The sequence below is a fragment of the Pinus tabuliformis genome, chromosome J, assembly GCF_031772625.1.
Source record: "Pinus tabuliformis cultivar Carrire ecotype Pingquan chromosome J, CPIR1, whole genome shotgun sequence".
NCBI lineage: Eukaryota > Viridiplantae > Streptophyta > Pinopsida > Pinales > Pinaceae > Pinus > Pinus tabuliformis.
The window spans coordinates 1,305,418,959-1,305,439,367 of NC_142295.1; the positions used below are offsets into that span (position 1 = coordinate 1,305,418,959).

At 41.5% G+C, this 20,409-nt stretch overlaps 1 protein-coding gene across 2 annotated transcripts in view; it reads left to right on the plus strand.

The window, feature by feature from the left end:
• The window catches only part of LOC149232060 (Leucine-rich repeat protein kinase family protein), a 125,694-nt gene that overhangs the window by 60,646 nt on the left and 44,639 nt on the right, over positions 1-20,409 (plus strand). For both annotated transcript variants that reach the window (XM_089379343.1, XM_089379344.1), the window contains 3 exons: positions 8,044-8,284; positions 8,388-8,599; positions 8,758-8,810. In XM_089379343.1, the coding sequence (XP_089235469.1) occupies positions 8,044-8,284; positions 8,388-8,599; positions 8,758-8,810 (506 nt within the window). The remainder of the gene's footprint in view (positions 1-8,043; positions 8,285-8,387; positions 8,600-8,757; positions 8,811-20,409) is intronic.

Genomic DNA, 20,409 nt, shown 5'->3' on the forward strand with positions numbered 1-20,409 from the left:
AGTAGGCTGACCCTGATGTCTATACAAGTTCCCCTCCCAGACTCCAATCCTCACTACAGTCTTTGGATTGGTTCCCTCAAGGTAGATGAACACTTGCACCCCTCAGAAGTAATCCTCATAAACTTTGTTCTCCGTGAATAAGATGGATAAAAGGTTCTTCTTTGGGCCAGGTACATAGAGTACCTCTTGCGCATCAAAGGACCCTCCTAACTCGAGCTGGAACTGAACTGCCCCCTGTTCCCTTACTGCATACTTTGCATGATCGCCAAACTTGGTATGGATCCCAAAGTTGTCCTCTGCAAAACCACTGAATAGCTCTCAAGCCTCTATCATGTCACAATTCGCGTCATTATCTAAGTTACTAGACACTTCTAGCAATGGTGCTAGTAGAAAGGCAAGACACAAGTGAAAAATCACTCTCAAACTTGGAAGCAAGCTCGCTCAACTGTGTCTCTGCTGTCGCTGCAACTGTCTGCAACTTCCTCTTGCCCTTCTTCCTCTATGGCCACAAAGAAGCAAAGTTGCCATTCTTATGGCAGATATAACATCTGATCTTGCTCACATCTCTCTTCTGCCCGGACTGCTATCCCTCTCCCTGACTATCACCCTTCTTGATGGAAACTTTCGCTTTGGTCTTCTTCGTCTTGCTGACCAGGGCGAAGTTTTCATCTGCTACTCCTTGCTTGCTGGTCCTCTTGGATGCAATCATCCCAAAGTCTCTCCCAATTGGGAAGATGTTCCCAGGAACAGATGCCCATGATGAATGGTTCCCAAGCCTTGGTGAACCCATTTAGAGCAACATTCACTAGATCTGCATCCAATACAACTTCCCCAATAGTGCAAGCTGGTCATTGTTGGAGGGGTTCATTCTGCACTCTTCGAGCTTAGTTTTGAGAATCATTTTCTGACTTATGTTATCACTTTGAAAAAATGATACTAAGACATTAAACATCTGTTTAGATCTGGTCTTTTCTGCAACATGCGGAATCAGATGATCCTTAGCAACTTCAAGGATCACCCTTTGTGCCTTTATGTCCTTGTTATCCCACACTGCCTGCACTATAGGGTCTACTATTGCTGGTGTCTGTGTGCTCCCTGAGGCCTGCGTTGGAGCTGGAGGAGGGTTGGACACGGCTTCCTACAAGTCTTGCTCCTTCAAGATCATTGAGATTCTTGCCTTGCATGGCAAGAAATTCGAAACCCCATAAAGTTGATCCTCAACTTTAACACTGGTTACTGACATGGCTGTCCTGAGCTTTATCTTTCAAGCTTGTTGAAGTAACTTGAAAATTATAGATCTGTTTTTTCTCTCAGAGCTGGAGCTTTGATACCATGTTAAAATATCCTAAAACCAACTATCTAAGCAAACAGATCAGATCTAGTTACTTGCTGGTAATATTAACTTTTGCATGCAACAAAAAACGAGAAAAGCAATCACACATAGTGCACAAATATTTCTGCCCTTTTAGATCAGTTCATCATTCAAAATTATCTTCAGAATTTACAAGAGCTCCCTCACAGGGAAAAGATGGCTTTCAGAATTTAATCAAACGAACAACAAATGTGAAAATTAGAGTTTGCATGGAAATTGAGGCAACCTGCCCTCAAATCCGCATGGTGGTACAGAATCCATACAGATGGAGGTACAACCTGCTCTGCTGGGCTGTATGTCTTCTCTTTTTCTTGCTTCTAACTGACTGCCTATCCTTGTTGAAGACTGGCTGGTTCTCCTTGCTGAAATTATGCTGAAATCCTCGCCAGTGGCTCAAAATCAGATCTCTGATTTTCTCCTTCACTCATGTGACTTGTGAAATGAATGTTCTGTGTCTTTGTCCTTTGCCCTCTCTTTCTTTTATAACTTTGACATGAACCAAAAACCTAATTTTCAATGGTTGAAATCTAACTGTGAGAGCAATTGCTCTCTTGTAATTAAATTATTAAGTGATGCACTTTGGTCACTTTATTAATTAAAAATCACTTTAATAAAAGAATGTTCACTTTATTAATTAATTAATAAAGTGAACTTTTAGTTCTGAAAAAACATAGGATACTTTTAATGACGATTTCCATAAGTAGACACCCTTATGGAAATACCTGGTTGAGTTACAAACACTAACACCTCTAATAGTACAATTTTCCTTTGTGCTTTTCCAGCTTAGTTTTCATCCTTATGTTTTGTCTTCGAGTCACTTTAGATTCCTTGCAAAGTTCTGTTCACATTCTTTTAAATCTTTTTTCTAAGTCCCATCTCCCCATTACCAATGCCAGATTTTCTTGACTGTTATCACCTCGTTGTTCACATCTCTGGATTGAGTCTCTGAGATTAGGGTGTTCATAGGACGTTGTTGAAGATTCTAAGTCTAACTGTTAGAAACCTTTCATGCGGTTTACTGATTTATTCCTACCTACTTGTTCTGTTAATTAACAAGTTATTTACCATGTAAATACTGGAAATAAATACAAGTGCATGCTCAACACATTACAGATCATCAACTGAAGGAAACAGAAACAAACGCACAAGTGACACCATTGTTTTTGGACTAATGTCCCCGTAAAAACCCAACGCGGGAAAACCGGTGTAGCTATTTGAGGGTTTGATTTATTAAGCAGTTTCAGAATACAATTTGGGTGCCAAATCCGGTTCACCCAAAAGAGAAAAATCTCGGTAGTCGTACCTCTCTACTTGGAAGCAGATATTTTGGCTGAAACCTCGGATAAACACTCGGCAGCCCCACAACTCCAATCTGCCCCACGAAACCCCAACGTCAGCCTCTAGGGACTGCGTTAGCCTCTCTCTGGCCCAACGTTAGCCCAACGTCACTCTGGCTTGGCCCGCGTCAGCCTCTGGAGGCACTGCGTCAGTCCTCTGGCCCTCTGCATCACCGATGCTGGCCCTCTGAGGCACTGTGCAACTCTTGGCTGGCTTTGCGTGAGCCCTGGCTGGCTCTGCGTGAGCCCTGGCTAGCTCTGGGTGAACCCTTGGCTGCTTCTGCGTCCTTCTCTCCGGCTACTGCACTGATCCTCTCGGTGCTATCTCTGCCTCTATGCTTCTATATTCACTGCCCCTCACCTGCAACTTTGATCACTCTATCAGCTTTCTCAGCTTTCTCAGCGAACCCAGCCCCAGAAAGTCTAAATCTTGATCTCTTGGTGTGTTCTCCAAGTGACCCTCTAGCCTCCTCTTATACTTTTCTTGTTGACAAATCAACGACCGAGATTAAGTCCCTAATCAACGGCTAAAATTAGATCTGGCTTGATCCATGACTTTTGGATCATTCTAACACAGTTTTATATTAATTCACATTAATATTTTATTTAGGGACTCCATTAAAAATATTAATTATTTTAATATCTCCCAAATTGTTTAGAATCTGCCCAAACCCTTTCTAGGTATTGGATATTTCATGTGCCTTAGCTTCTCCACCAATTTTCGTGGCTAGAGCACGTCCGATGCTACCCCAAATCAACACTCCCTCTTAGCGAGGACTGTGCTTTAGCAATACTCCTTACTGAGTACCACCCTGATCATTCGGCATCGGTCCCTGTGCTGATGCTAGGCTTTCTGCCCATCATTTGCACTGCTGCATCTTGTACTGCTACCCATGGCCCTGCCACTACCATTGCTGCATCCGTATTGCAACTCCCTCTGCGTCCATGTTGCTGCCCATGGCCTTGCCACTGCCACTACTGCATCTGCACTGCAACCCCTCTCATCATGCTGCGTCGTGCTGCCCATAGCACTGCCACTTCTAACCACTGCACTGCATCTCAGTTACTGAGAAGTAAGTAACTGATCTCCCAGCTCTGACATCTCTGTCAGGCTAGAGACACCCTCGATGCTGAAACTTCCTCTATCCTTGACAAGTGCTCCCTTTCTGACCTTTGCGCTGCTGCAACAACTCCATGCATCTCGCACCGTTGCACACCTCTCTGCGCCATCCTGCACTGGTGCAACACTCTTGTGCTTTCTCGCACTGCTGCCTCACGTTGTCCTGGGAATTCTGCACCGTAGCTCCCTCTGTCGCTCCATCCGCATCCGTCTCTACTGACAACCGCCAGTACTGCTACTCCTCTTTGGGGCTCCCGTAGCAAGGCCTAATCCAAGAGGCTGGGTACCTCGAGGATCCTGCGGCTCATCGCATGTAGTCCATCTGACTACAGCTCGATGTCTCCCCACTTCTGCTCAAGTGGTGTGTGTGCACTCATGGCACAGTCATCGTCTGTCTCCACTTCCTTCTTTGCCCTTTGGTGGCGCAGCCTTGGTTTCCGAGGCCTATCCCTTACTCTTCTTCCTTGGACACTGGGTCGCATAATGATCCAACTCCCCGCAGTGGAAGCATTTGACCTTAGAGAGGTCCTTCTTCTTCCGTTTCTCTTGCTTTTCCTCAGATGCTAGGGCAGCATCCACATCCTCCTTCTTGATTCTGATCCCCTTGCCGCTGCTTCCCGCCTTGCTCAACCTTCTGATCTCTTCTTGACAAAGAGCAACCCTCATTTCCTCCCAATTTGGAAGTGTCGACCTGCTCAGTATGCTCTGGACAAACACCTCCCAGTCTTCTGAGACTGTGTTCAGCGCTGTTCTAACCATCAATTCTTGATCCGGCGTGGCCCCTATGGAAGTCAGCGGAACCTGGATCTCCTTCAATTGACCGAGGAAGGGGTCGATTTGTTCTCCCTTCTGCATCTGGTATGATCGCAGCTGATTTTCTAGTAACATCCTTCTCTGCATAGAAGTATGCTGGTACAATTTCTTTAGGGCCTCCCACATCTCATTTGTCGTGTCCTTTTCAGCAATATGTGGTACTACATGGTCCTTGACCTTGTCAAGAATGATGCTCTTGGCCCTCGCCATTGCCTCCTCGTACTTGTCGTTATCAGCTGGGTCAATTGGGATTGCTATCGTCCTCAAGGCGAAGTGCTTGACACGATTTCTGTCTAGAACGGATAAGATTCTGGCCTTCCAGACTACGAAGTTTGAGGCTCCGTCCAGTCTGTCCTGGTCTCTTACCCCGTTCACTGCTATCTTGCTGCTCCTCTGCTTCCTCCTAGAAGTTCTTGGTGTGACTCCCTCTGAGTCTCGATTTCCCTCCTGGAAATCCTTCTGCAAATGTTGAGATGCCCCCACTCCGATCCTTAGTGCCGCTGCATCACTGATTTGGATTTCTTGACTAGAAACCCTTGGTAGCAATTCCCTCCACCTTGGTCTTGCCCTGTTAGGTATTGTTCTGACTATAGTACCCCACCAGCTCCACTTTGCAACTTACCCACAACCTCCTAAACCCCAACAAACTGAAGGTTAGAGCTCATAGGCTCTGCGCAATCCCGACTCTAGCAAATCAACCTCCTCAGCCAGCTGCGTCAGCCCTCCTGGCCTCTGTGTGGCTCTGCATGAGCCTGTCTTTGCCTCCCTCAACCTCTGCGTTGCCTCTTCCTGGCTCAATCTTGATGATGCAGGCACTGCGTCACCCCTTCCTTGCTGCAACTTTGCTAGGAACAACTTCTGTTACTCGGGACGACTGTTTTTTGCTACTGCTGCTCTGCTCGGCTGATGTCCTCAGTTCTCCTGTGATTTGCAACCAAGCTCTGATACCATGTTGAAGTTTCTAAGTCGAACTGTTAGAAACCCTTCATGCACTTTAATGATTTATTCCTACCTACTTGTTCTGTTAATTAACAAGTTATTTACCATGTAAATACTGGAAATAAATACAAGTGCATGCTTAACACGTTACAGATCATAAACTGAACGAAACATAAACAAACACACAAGTGACACCATTGTTTTTGGACTAATGTCCCCGGAAAAACCCAATGCGGGAAAATTGGTGCAGCTATCTGAGGGTTTGATTTATTAAGGAGCTTCAGAATACAATTTGGGCGCCAAATCCGGCTCACCCAACAGAGAAAAATCTCAGCAGTAGTACTTCTCTACTCGAAAACAGATATTTCGGTTGAAACCCCGGATAAACACTCTGACAGCTCCACAGCTCCAATCTGCCCCACAAAACCCCGTCGTCAGCCTCTAGGAACTGCGTCAGCCTCTCTCTAGCCCAGCGTTAGCCCAACGCCACTCTGGCTTGGCCTGCGTCAGCTTGTGGAGGCACTGTGTCAGTCCTGTGGCCCTCTGCGTCACCGATGCTGGCCCTCTGAGGCACTGCACAACTCTTGGCTAGCTTTGCGTGAACCCTTGGCTGCTTCTCTGTCCCTCTCTCCGGCTACTGTGGTGATCCTCCCGGTGCTATCTCTGCCTCTTTGTTTCTGTATTCACTGGCCTTCAGCTGCAACTCTGATCACTCTTTCAATTTTCTCAGCAAACCCAGCCCCAGAAAGTCGAAATCTTGATCTCTTGGTGTGTTCTCCAAGTGACCCTCAAGCCTTCTCTTATACTTTTCTCGTTGACAAATCAACGGTCGAGATTAAGTCCCCAATCAACGGCTAAGATTAGATCTTGCTTGATCCATGACTTTTAGACCATTCTAACACAGTTTTATATTAATTCACATTAATAATTTTTTTCCCTAAGTTTAGATTTAGGGACTCCATTAAAAGTATTAATTATTTTAACATCTCCCAAACTGTTTAGAATCTCTGCCCAAACCCTTTCTGGGTATTGGAGATCTCATGTGCCTTAGCCTCTCCACCAATATTCGTGGATAGAGCACATCTGATGCTACCCCAAATCAACAGGCGTGGGGCGATTTGGCTCGTTGTGGTTATCCATATCACCAATTTTTAGCGAAATGGCCAAAGACAGTCCCTATGAGCCTATAATTGGTTAAGGTGGGAAGTGCTGTAATGCAGAAGAGATGATTGAGGAAATCCTTTTATAACATCTAGTCTGGTAGAACAATTGGATGGCCAACTTCTAATGTAGAATCCTGGATTTATTTGCACAGTTTTTCCAAAGAAATATAATAATTCAATTTAAAAGGATCAGAAATTAGAACCCAGCAGACTTGAAACAGCTTCTCATATCTGGCAGACAGGAAGGATTTAGAAAATTATTACCTGAGTTTGAAGCCTGACGTTGATTTTCACCCTGAGAGTGAGTCCAAGATTCTTGATCCATGTAGTGAATCGATCAGGTCACATTCAGAGATAACAGAAAATATCACATGCAGAGCACGAACATAAGATCGACAGCTTATAGAATTTCTCCCCTTCCAAAGGAATGGCACTCCAACATAACAGAAAGAGGTAAAAGATCAGACCTCTTGTCCATAAACTGAACTGGAATTTCCAGCTTCCAAGTATTCATTTGGATCAAAATGATAAGTCCACATGCTTGGTGCCATTGCACCCTGGTAGGCTTAATGAAGGAGAAAGGCTGTGAGTTCAAAATTCAAATGAAAGGCATGACAGTCTGTCCCATTAATCAAATGCAACTGCATGTTATCATGGCTTAGCCACTTGTCTAGGCATATTAAATGGATCATTAAGAATTGAGCAATGGATGATAAAATTAGGGGAGGTTGCTAAAGACCTAATGCCATCCCTCTCCTCTCCTCTCCATCTTTCCATAGAATCCCCAGAGCTAAACTGCAGGCCCTTTTGGCCATAAAGTCAGCCAGTGAGTTTAGCCGTCTCAAGGAGTTATAAAACTTAATATTTTGTGTCCTTCTACCTGTTTTTGGATTCAGTGGAGCAACCTGTTCATGAGAGGTTTCTTGGGAAGAGTTTCATAGACTGTGGTGCATAATTATCATCAAGGCACCAACTGCTATTGTATTTTTAATGCCTCGTCTCTTCATAATCAGAATTCCTTTTTAAAGGCGCAGGAATTCAACCTGATTGTTTTGCGGTTTCAACAATTCCGCAGGCAAATGAAGTTTATTGATTTCCTTTGGGATCGAACATGACCCCGTCATGCCTGCCACCCCTTACATATATTATGAGCTGAAAGCTGTTGAAATTTGTGCTTTTTCATACCTTGTATGTAACTCAATTAGCATTGGCATAAATATATTTTTCTGTTGTCTATTCTGATGCTTATGAGCAAAATGTATTCTGACTGAATGTGAAAACATGCCCATGCCAATCTAGCTATACAGGGGTAGGCTTGAGGATGGAACTTTGGCTGTGATAAGGTGCTTGGAGCTTGAATGGGGATATCCCATTCAAAATTTGAAACCTCACTTGGAGCTGCTTTCAAAGCTGCGACATCGCCACTTAGTCAGTCTTCTTGGACACTGCATTGATTATGATGAAGATGGTTCAACTGTAAAAAGGATTTTTCTGATATTTGAATATGTATCTAATGGGACATTGCGAAGCAATCTCTCTGGTAAGTATACTATTAATAAAGTTATAGGACTATACATGATTTATCTGTTTTTTGAACTTGAATAGATAATTTGGTATATATCATATGCAACTTGCTTTTGCAGGAGGAATGACTGGAGAAGTATTAACCTGGCCAGAAAGACTAGCTGCAGCAATTGGAATGGCCAGGGGCATTCTTTTCTTGCATACAGGGGTGGTACCTGGTATCTTCCATAATAATTTGAAAATCACTAATGTACTGCTAGACCAAAATCTGGTTTCAAAGTTGAAGGGTTATAACTTACCTATGCTTGCAGAAGATATGGATGAATTTGAGGTGGGTTTGATATCATGCAGATTTTATACTTATTTAAATGCCGTTTGAAGCTATAGATGCCTTTCCTGTCTGAATCTTTAGTTTGCGTTTCCCGTTCATAGTTCTAGATGATGGATGACTACATTGAGTAGAAAACTCTTGGTTTGATTATCTTGCAGACAAAAGCTGAAAGGCATAATCTTGTGCAAAAAGAGCCAGAATATTTGAGGAGGTATCTAATTTTTAAATCCATCAACCATAAAGTTCAAAAGTCTTTAAAGGAAAGTATTGGCATTCTGTCATTGTTGATTATTTTTATTTGTAGGTATCTGCTACTTATAGTTCTGTGGTTTTATCCTGATAATGGTTGGATATTAAACAATGGCAGATTACATCAATTACTGCTGAAACATACATCTACAAGCTTTATGTGACTATAATTTAATTTTGTAAGATCAGTCTAATAGATAAGAGCACAATTATGTTGATACAAAGCAGGAGTACCAAAATGTCTCCTCTATAAAGAACAAGAAGCAAAGCAAGAGGTCTATTCTAAAACATGGAAAACCCTCAACTCCAACTGCGGACAGCTGCAATGGAAGGGAGATATATAAAAGGAGAGGATCCATGGGCTAGATCATGGTCCACTAAATCTATCTCTTGCAACATCCAAGACTGAATGAAGAAAATTAAAGATAGAGTGGTGTCCCAAGGAAGTGTCAAGGGAAGAAATAACCCGCCACTGATGTCTAGGTGGACTTGTCTGCATGTTGGAAAGAGATATGGTCTAGCAGTGTCTCTAGGGAGGGGGGATGCTCCCTCGGGTTTGGCATTGATCTAGAGTTAGATGCAATGTTGCTATGTATTTTCCTTTTGGTGCCCCTAGTTGATGGGAGCACTGTAAAGAAAGAAGTAATTTGCTGAGTGGGATTTGTTCTAGGAGGTTGGAGAATATCAGCACAAAGTTCGAGAGCATGTTGCTTGAAAAAGGGTTAGAAATCTTTGGTGTGATTATCAAAAAAACTGGATAGGACTTGGATCCCTCTAAACAAGCAACGGATCTCATAATAAATGGGGTAGTTGAATATGAAGTGCTCCTTTATCTCAACTTCACAAAGATAACTCAGCTAGCAGGTCCTCTTTGTCCATACAATCTAGTGGCTTGCGACTCTTTCTCAACTCATAGTCTATGTGAGCCCACTTAGAATTGGCATAAGTAGATACGAAGAGAGTGCACTCAATGATGAGATGTGTATGGTGGTTGGATTATAAGTCCGTCCTGCAACTCTATGAAGTGCTCAGCATAGAAGGCCATCTTTGGATGTAGCCTGCCTTAGGGGTTTGCCCAAGTGACTTGCACAAACTGTCTATAAATGTCATCACAGATGGTTTGAATGGAGGAAGTTGATCTATCAAAATCCCAACTGACTCCAAAAGGTCTTAGACCCCTACAAATCAACACCTACAACGACCTTGAGGAGTAGATAAGGGAGTGGCAATAGACCATGCTCGGGCATTGGTCTTGACTTGTCGCTGAGGCAACAAATCTCCAAATATAGTGAAGTAAAACCAAGAAGAAAATCGTCTCTATTCAAAAGGGTCAAGCACCAAACTCTACAGGGATGATGTGTTGGGGTACTGTTTTCTTTCATTTGATGATGCATTGAAGGAGAGGGGTTCACACTCACTCAATTGAAGCCTAAGTAGTGTTCAATAAACAAGGCTGCCATGTATTTAAACCTAAAGCACCGTGAGGCGAATAAGGAAATCCATAGGAGATATCTTGGATGGAATGTCATGAAAACAATGACGGAAATAGTCTCTCAACAACAACTAATGATCCATAACATTTGTTTACATGAAGTTAATGAGCATGTTGAATATTGAAGCGAGGCTATGAGAATGGTACCCCCAAAAAAGTATCATTGTTGGTGATCTGAATCTCTTCTCCCCAAAAAAAAGACATGGTGGTTTAATAGAATCTTCTTCGATGCAAAAGTTTTTGAAGTTAGGCATTTTTAATGTGTTTATGTTTTCTGTCTAAACATATACTAGACCTAGGTGCATGGAATTCTAATAAAAAAGGTGCACCAAAAGTTTTTAGGGGTATGGAGAAGAGAAGCATGCAATTTATGTCTCCTTTGTGAGATGAAGAGGTGTTTCTTGTGGCAGAAGGGGCATTGCTAGGAAGTTTTAAGATCGGGATAAGAATGGAGATCATGGGAGAAGGCATATATGATATGTAAGCTAGTGATGGAGAGCTTTGCAGTCTGTGTCATACCATTGGTTCATGGGATTTGAACCGATTTTTGGGGAAAGAGAGGTGGATCGGGTGATGTGCGGGTAGGATTTGATGGTTGCTTCCCAAATAACAAATGAAAGACAATCATATCTAGTAAATGCAGAGTTGGGAAATGAGAACACGGATTTAGGAGGGAGCAACTTGCAGTGGTGCTTTGAGAAGATGTTCGAGTCTCCCTCATTGAAAAGAATAGTGGTTCAGGGTTGGGTGAGGTAGAAGTGGGGGAGAGGATTGCTCTAGAGAGAGAAGGAAACGAGCGTGTTATTGGTTAAGGGGATGGGGGTTATGGAGAAGTGGCGCACCCAAGGATATGGCATACTCAACTACAATAGCTCCTCTACTATGTGGGAAGCATGCGAAGTGACTAGAACTAAGGAACTATGGGAGGTTGTTAAATATCAATAGCTCGTAAGATTCCCCTGGCTATAAAGGATGCCAACCATATGTTGTAATGGTCCCCAAAGCATTCGCTAACAATCTGTGAAGTGCCACTATCTCAACATCCACGTCTTGAGTACAAAAAGCATCTTCGGATTGGTCATGGAGAGGATTTTGGAGAGATATAGTGTGGGCATTGAAGTCACCTAAAAGAATGACCTCCCCAATCGCTGAATATTGAATGATATCGATATATAATTTTGTGTATGGGTTTTTATCGCTTTGAATAACATGGTTGCAAAAGATTCATGCAACTCGTTGAATTGACACACATAGGACAAAGGCATACTACCACTGTTACCCACCAAAAAGAGGGTAACCCATAGGAGAAAACTTTTCTCCTCCTTGGACAGCTAGCTAGCCAACAATCCTATTCATCAACACATGACACAACGACATAGAACCTCCAACTCTTGTTTTGGTTAGATTCCTTTCTCCCATTTGACATTCCTTGTTGAAGGGAGGTGGGTCATCCATTGGTATGTACTTTAACCATTTTGTAATCATGTGCTTTTACTTGATGTTTCGGGCATACTAATATGAATCAAGGCGTGATCTGGATGATTGACCAATCTTGACTATATGCTGTTTCCTCACTTCACTTGGGAGGTTAGTCTTTGACTCTAGTCTAGTGGGACCATGTTTGAGGCCTTAGGGTTATAGGAAGGGCAATACTGGGGAAGGTTTGATTGAAGTAGCATGTCCATGATATCCCATACCTACCACTTTCCATCTTTCCCATTATTCCATCTCCATTCTTTGGGCTGGTGGTCATTAGTCATGGGGATTGGCACCCTCTCATCCTCATCCTTGAGGCAAGGCCAAATTTTTTTTCCCTGGACATTGATGTAGCTAAAAGAAAGTTAAAAGCATAAGAAAGCCACAATGAAAGAAAAAGATAAAATGCAAAATATGGCTAGGACATTTGATTAGTGCATGGGAAAAATCCTAGCATGAGCTCTACCCCCTTCATCAACCATCACTCGAATCCTCAAGCACATGATGCTTCATGTAGTAAAAGGAACTCTTTTATTGTCCCAACCTTGATGAGCAATAAATTGCCTAATAATAAGGGGTATTAAATGCTAAATCTCAAAAGGCAAGCTTGGGCTCCTCAATTATGCACCCAAATCAAAGCATAATCATAAAGAACTAAAAGGTGCACCAGAGGGGTGGAAAACATAGGCCAAGGAAAGGGGTAACTCATGCCTCCACAATTGCTCCATCCTTACGTCTATACAATATGGATGTTGGATCACCATTAGCTGGTCACTTGGCTATGTCACCTTGGCTTGAAATCATGCCCACGTCATTGCCACCATTTCACACATACCTATGGATTGATAGGATAACTTGGGTCTTGTCACTTCCCCTTGGGGGTTGGAAACGCCTGATAGGATTAACCATCTAGCCATCCCTAACATAAGGAGGGAGTAATTATATGAGACTTAGTCTAGTTAGATATTTGAAGGTGATCTTTGTGTAAAGTATTATTGTGCCTCTAACATTAAGTATGGTCCACTATGATTCATCCAGGTTTTTGTACCTAATGATTGTTGATTTTCACTTGATCTTGAGAGGGTTTTGTGAGGTGGTCCTCATCGCAGCAACAAAGGCTTCTTGAGGTGATTGCTCCACGTTCTCAGTAGAGCAACAAAGGTCATATTATCCATTGCAGAGAGAGAGAAGAGCTTGTTGATGCAACATTGCCTATCTAGAGCAGAGCGTTGGGCTACTTGATGACCCCACAAGATGCTTGACACCTTGAGGGACTCCTATATGTTGAAACACTGAGCCAATGAAGCTTGGCGTTGGAGATATTGATGAAGTGCCTAGTGTATGCATCATGCATTCAAGATGGCCTTAACACTGTTTGATGGGCATCACTTGTTTTGGAGCTCAGATGATGATGGTTATCCTTGAGATGACCGGGTAGGGACTGCACATCACTTTGGAGCCCCAATGCTTGAGTTAGAGAGTGCAATGTCACCCCTCTTGCTCCTTTGAGCGTGACATAGGGACATAGTTTTAAAAACTAGAATGGTAACTCATTCGATCCACCTGTTAAACCAATTTTTGAGCTAGAACTAGAAAAATCAAATTGATTAGATCTCAATGAACCATTCTTTAAAAAAATACATGAAATAAGTAATTTTTAATGAAAAAAATATTTTTTAAGATTTAAAACCATGATTCCAAACCATTAGAGACAAAATATACAAAGTTTGCTCATCTGTATACCATATAAGGGTGAATATATCAAAATGGCACTGAGTGCAATAGATATCAAGAACAAAATACACAATCAATGAGGCTCTAAATTGCCTCTAGAGTCTAAGAACAATGCTACAAGCTACTAGGTCACTGGCCTACCACAAATCTACATACCAATCAGTGATCAACATGATCACTCCCCATCAAACTCATCACCACTACTAGACATGGGATCATCAATAGGAGCTATATAAACATCATTTGGCTGAGAGTCAGACGACTCTTCAGACTGCTCTGCAACCTTAGTAGTAATAGTAGTAGCATCAAAACTAGAACTAATAGAAGCACGAGTTGGTCGAGCTGCACGACTAGTGCCTTCCATTGGTTGTTTTACTTTGCTTGATTCAACTACTAGTTTTGGTTCCATTGGCACTACCAAATATGCATTGGGATCAACCCCCCTAACTCCATGGAATCAATATCAAAATCAGGATCAAGTCATCAAACTTAGTTGGTTGAGTGCTCTCCACCCATTCTGATGTTGGATCAAAATCAGGATCAAAATCGGCTGGTTGAGTCCTCTCTACCCATTCTGATGTTGGATCAATATCCTCCAACAAAGCTGTTTCTAGATCAGGTCTTCTATTCATCAATAGGTTGTGCCTTAGTCGAAGGTTGTACGGCATAAAGACGAGATTTTTGTTCCAAACGATCTCTCTTCTTCGTGTGTATTTGCTAAAAAACAAACCAACTGTGCTCACAACGAGAAGAAGTAGAACTAAAAGTTTGGTTGAGGACTCTAACTGCAAACTTTTGCAATTGAGGACATTGGTTGCCATGCGACTCCCGCCAATGTGCTGCAAAGACAAAAGCATTAGATAGTTCATTGTACATTAGTTTAGATTCTAAGTTTGGCCAAAACAACAAGTATTTACAATTTGAATTGTAAACAATTGAACTTAAAAAAAACAAATTAGAATTGCTTATCTTTGCCAATTTTTTGCCAAAGGTACCTTAGGCAATAGTGAAAAGACATATCTGTTTATGTATTTTCACTTGGCTGGACTCCCTAGGGACCATGCACTCCAAGCAATTGTACAACCCATCTTTGACCTCCCCACTATGATCTTCTTCTAGCTAAGCTTTATAATGATACTTTGGGTTCAGGAAATACCTGACTGCATGTATTGGATGATGGAGTTGATTGTTCCATATGTTGTCAGTGATCTCGCAAATCAACCCATATTTATCTACTTAATCTTTGTAGGTTGCTTGTATCTACTCCTTTGCTTGATCCATAGCCTCATAGATGTAGCCCATAGCCAATTTTTCCCCATCCATCAGTTGTAACACCTTAACATGTGCCTCGCCAATTTTCACATCCTCTGCAAACTTTTTTCCAAAAAGAGTTCTCAAAAACTTTCTTTCTAGTGTCTTTGCCATCTTGTTTACGAACCCACAGAGATGAATTCCATTTCTTAGAAGAAAACATTTTCTACAAGTTTTGTTGCTAGAATTGAGAGATCGCAATGTAAGGAAGTGAGTTGCAAATCTCGTAATGGCAGGCCTAACAAGCTCCTTGCCCCCAATGGTTTTCTTCACTAGGCTCAATACCCATGAGTAGTTGTAGATGTATTACGCTTGGCATGATCTACAATGTTCTTTACCCACTCCACTTTGTCTATGTCCTCAAGCATGAGGTCTGTGCAATGTGCAGTAAATGGGGTCCAAAATATGGTCCTATATTTGGACTTTAGCATCTTTCCAACAAGAACATAGTTTGAGCCATTATCTGTGATGACTTGCAAGTTACATGACATTCTCCTTCGCCACTGTCTTAATCATCTCATCCAAAAGCTCAAATAAAATGTTTGCATCCTTCACCCTATTAGTTGTATAATCTGATTTCATTAAACATGGTTCCTTGAGGGCAAGAAACAAGGAAATTGATGATAGTGTGGTTCTTTCCATCGGTCTATCCATCTAACATGATTGAAAAACTTGTTTTGGCCCATGACTCTCTATACTTGGTCAAACATTCATCAATGGAGAAAATCTCCTTTTGCAAAAGACTTCCCTTCAAGTCATGCATACTAGGGCCTTTGAAGCCCTTTTTTGCAAATATAACAGAGTCCCACATGGCTTGGTAATAAGGTGGGTGGGCAACATTATAGGGGATATCTGTACCATGCCAGTGTCTAGCAATGTATTGAAAAGCAACGTCTTTGCATTGCTTTTACCAATGGTTATCCAAAGTGTGTTGAGTTAGACTTGGTTGGGAAGAAGTGGCATTAGCAGAGGCAGTGGTGGGGGAAGTTGATGTTGGTTTTTCGTAGTAGTTCATATCAGGGCTATGTCTAATCACGATCATAAACACACTGAAATACACAACTTCAAGCACTTTGCACAGTGGAAATGTAATAATAATGAATCAATGAAATACATAGAAATATAAGTGACCCAAAACGTGTTTCTATTAGTGCTTTAATAAAACAAATGTAGGGCTCTTGTACCAAGGATCACGTCCCTTACAAAGCCCTGATACACGACACTAGTATATACAATATACACTAGGGCTTGAGGAGAATTCCTTTAGCCTCAATCTGCCCAAAAGACCAATGACAAAAATGACCAACCTACTTGTTCAAGATTCCCTTGGACAATAGTCCTTTCAGTCCTCTTTTGCCACTGATGCCTCGCTGTGCTTTGCCTCCAATACTACAAAGAAATACCTCCTTATACTTCTTTGTCCACCAGCTGGTCACAAAGTATTTTCTCCTTCAAACCACTTTATACTCAACCTCAAAACACTCAACTTCTCACAATGAATAAGACCCTTCAATTCACTGTACAATCAACTCTTTGACACATTGTTCAAACACCTTTCTTGAACAGACTTCCACAATCACACTCAACAACCAATCTTCAACAACATATCAACTGACACACTGTCTAACTGCGTTTTCTCTCTGCCTGAGACAATTTGTTGCCTCTATTCCAAGTTTGAGGCTAATTCGACCTTCTTTAGGGCTTGGCCTTACCATAGAGACCCTACACAATTTTCTAAGGAACTTCGGCCCTGTACAATGGACTATACTGAGGCTTATTTGGCCTCTTTCAGTGCTTGGCCCTCCTCCCTATACATAGAACAAAGACCATATCTCAACCAGAATTTCGGTGGCTCCTTTCCTCCTTGTTTAGGCCTGGGCAAAGCTCTTTTTAGGGCACAAATATCACACGAAAACTTGGCCTGGATGCTAGGCCAAACTCATCTTCTCTTCAATAGAGAACAAACCATAACCTTGCTCTTTCTCTAACCGTGGCTCCTCCCGAGGTTTTGCGTCTCTCCTTATCTCGTGATGCTTCTTGTGATGGGTTGCTATGATGTAGTGAGACCTCTCCTTAGGTCTCTTGTATTTATACTTTTCTAAGGTTGCCTTAGGTGACCCCTTTAGTCCATCAAAGGTGCCTTCTTACAACAAATAGAATAAACAAATATTTTCTTTGGGTCTTTAGCCCACAACATTGGGTCGAAATTTCACAACTTGGGTACTTTTCTAACAAAGGTCCATTTTCGTGGGTCAAGTCCACACAAACCTAGTACTCTGAGGCTTGTGGGAGTACCTCCCAAGCTACACTTTTGAACAATTGAAATTAACTTTTGATGTTCATTCTCTTTTTACCTTGAGATTGTTAGCCTTGATTGTAAGACCCAAGAGCATGAGGAACATAACGAAGGGGGTCATGGACATTGCTGGAAGGGGTAGAAGAGGAGTATTGTATCTCAAAATATTCACACCCACCTGCGTTCATGGCTTGTGCAAGTTCCTTCTTCTTTGCGAGTTCTTCTTGGATAGCCTTATCACTAGCCTTATGCTCCTTAAACTGCTCAAAATTCTCAAGGAATTCTGCCCTAATATGCCCAATCACTTCATTTGGTGCTTTGCATGGCTTTACTTGGTTTCTTATCCTAGCCAAGTGTTGTTTCATCCTTTGAATACCCCCTCCTCCAATAGGTTTTTGGCAGTATTTGTAGGCTATTTTTCCATACAATCATATCACAATGAGCCCATGTGGTATACTCGGTGGTTGATGAAATGTTTGAAATTTGTAAAGGAAATAAATTTGAAAATTAAAGAAAAAAATGTAGCCAAGTAAAATGGAAAACCCAAGATAAATTTGGAAAAAAAATAGGGTAAATTTAAAACTTGAAAACTGAAAATTGAAACTTGAAAGAACCAAAAAAAATTAAATACATGGAAAACAATGAAATATGGATTTTTCAAGTGAAAAAACTTACTTGGAATTGAAAACTAGCTTCCTTAGCCTCCTTTTGAAGATGCCAACTCCATTAGATAGCTCCAAAGCAGCTCCAAGATGATAAACATAACCAAAACCCTTTGTTGTTAAACTACTACAAAAACTCAACACTCTCCAAGCTCACAATGAAGCTCACAAAAACTTCAAATGAGATGTGCAAATGAGAGGGGAGAAATGATTTTATAGGCTCGGAGGGGCTACTTTTGGAGGGAAATAGCCCTAGTTTCCTAAAAAACGATTCATAGCCACCTAAAACAACTTGGTGTGGGTTTGCGACTGCGTATGTGGGAGTTGTTAATGACCCGACTGGGTTATGACGAAACTTGTCGGGTTATACTGGTTCGTGTTGGTTTGGTACAAACTAGGGTCTACCTCTACCCAAATTAGGGTCGTTGGTCATGTTGACTTGCGAGCCTAAGGAATCAGCTAGTTTGACCGGGTTTTATAACCATGTGTATGGCACCATGTGTTGAAGAAAATGTAACTAGGTTTGGTCTTCATAAATGTAATTTTGATCTTTGTACTTGTAAAAGAAAAGAAATATTGTTTTTGTAAATTATAAAATGAGTTTTTTGCTCATTACATAGGTCCAACACATGTTGAAGTGCTATAGGAAAGTCAAAGAGTCAAAGAAAACGTTAAAGAGCTCTTCTTGAGCATATATGTAATGTATACGAGTCAACCTGGTGTCTAGATCAGCCCTCCAAGGCAAGCACAATCCTCTTGAAGAAGGTAGCGAACAAAATGATGAAGAAAGCAATTATGTCGGCCTCAAAATGTATATAAATGTCATGTCAACTCAAATAGGAGACACAACAGTGCACTATGTCATGTCGGCTTGATATGTGGGTCAAACCACCATAAATAGGCGTGTAAAGTTCATAATTACAGTCATAGAATTTCGGACATCTCTGCAACTTCGGATAAGTACAGGAACTCAGATTCTCTCGGATGGGTACAGGGATCCGCATTACAGGAGGACACAATCTCGTGGATAATCTCAGTGAGCAAATAACAACCTTCTCCTCCTTGTTGGTATAGATCTCGGTGCAAGGAAATTACAGTCTCCTCCTCGATGGTAAATTGATATCACAGTCTCGGTGAAGGAAACACAGTGATAGTTTCGGTGGTGAAGATGATTTCAGGAATCCACAATGGCACACACAGTCTCGACATAATCATGATGAAAGGATCGAATAGTAACACACTCTATCTCGACATGTAGTCTGGAAGCAATCATGATCTTGCTCTCTACATATCTCAGTCTATAGACCTTGATGTCATGGTGATGGTCTCAATGAAGGAGTAGCACTGATCTCAGTAAAAGTGCAAAAATATTCTTATTGGTGCAATAATGATGACCTCGGTGAAGCAACAATAATGATGATGAACTCAGCAGTGACAAAGAAGAGGATTGGTGTCTTGGTCTTGGAGTGGCCTAATAGGTCAAGGGTCATGGTCTTGGTATTCGTCAATTGGAATCTCTATAAGAAGAATTTTGTGCGGGTTTTCCTCTTAAAGTGAGAGGTTTTTGCCCTGGCAGAAAGCCAACATTTTGTGTTCTTGTCTCTTTTTTTTTGATAACTATTTGATGAACCTAAAGAAGACCCAATCTAATAATAAGGAAAGATTGTAATAATAAGAAAAACCTCACAAATAGTTATCATGCTAAGAAGAATCTCATTAACTGCACTTGCCCTAGATTCTTCAACACCATGGACATGATGTGTTGGCATAGAGTCACTTTAGCGGCTTTCACATTATCTTTGAAATGCATCGTGGAGCATGGAGCACTCATTAGTTCGTATCATACATTTTTTGTGGTTGCTAGAGCTCATTTAGAAGATGACATCATGGCAGAGGAGGATTTTCTCCCACACATGTGGGCATTTATGGTACTTTTCTTATGTTTCTGAGCTATAAGATTGGTTTGTAACCTCTTTCTTGTGGAACACTTCAAGTAAACTTGTCAATAGGGCTTCATTAATCAACTACTGTAAAAATGAGTGGGATAGGTCTCATATAAATAGAGCCCCTCATTTCTTTTTCTCATCATCACACGTACTCTATTCCTCTCTAAGAGAGTGCGAGCTACATTGGGAAAAATGTGATTTTTTTCGGTGCAACTTGCTAGAGGATGTGATTTTTGCACGGGGACATTGTTTTGGATTGAAAGAAGTGCCTTTTGTGGAGGATTGTTGTAAGCTTACTCTCTATTATTGATATTTTGCATGCTTTATGTTTAAATTAGAGTTTCAATTGTTCCATGACTAAATGCTTTATGATTGCTGAAATTTTGCTTCAATATCGCATGTAAAATTGTCTCCTCGAAGGGCTATAGTGAAATTCTTTATGGGTAGGCTCTATACTTAATTTTTCCCCTAACAAGAGCAGTAGGTAGGGTTTTAGAAGTGGATGCCCTAGGCATCCCTTCTTACTCCATCAATATCCTTTGAATTTGTGCCATTAACACTGCATTGAACCCTAATAGGATAAGTTGTTGGTCTAAGAGTGTGTTAATCACCATAAAACTAAATAAAATCTATCTATTTTTCTC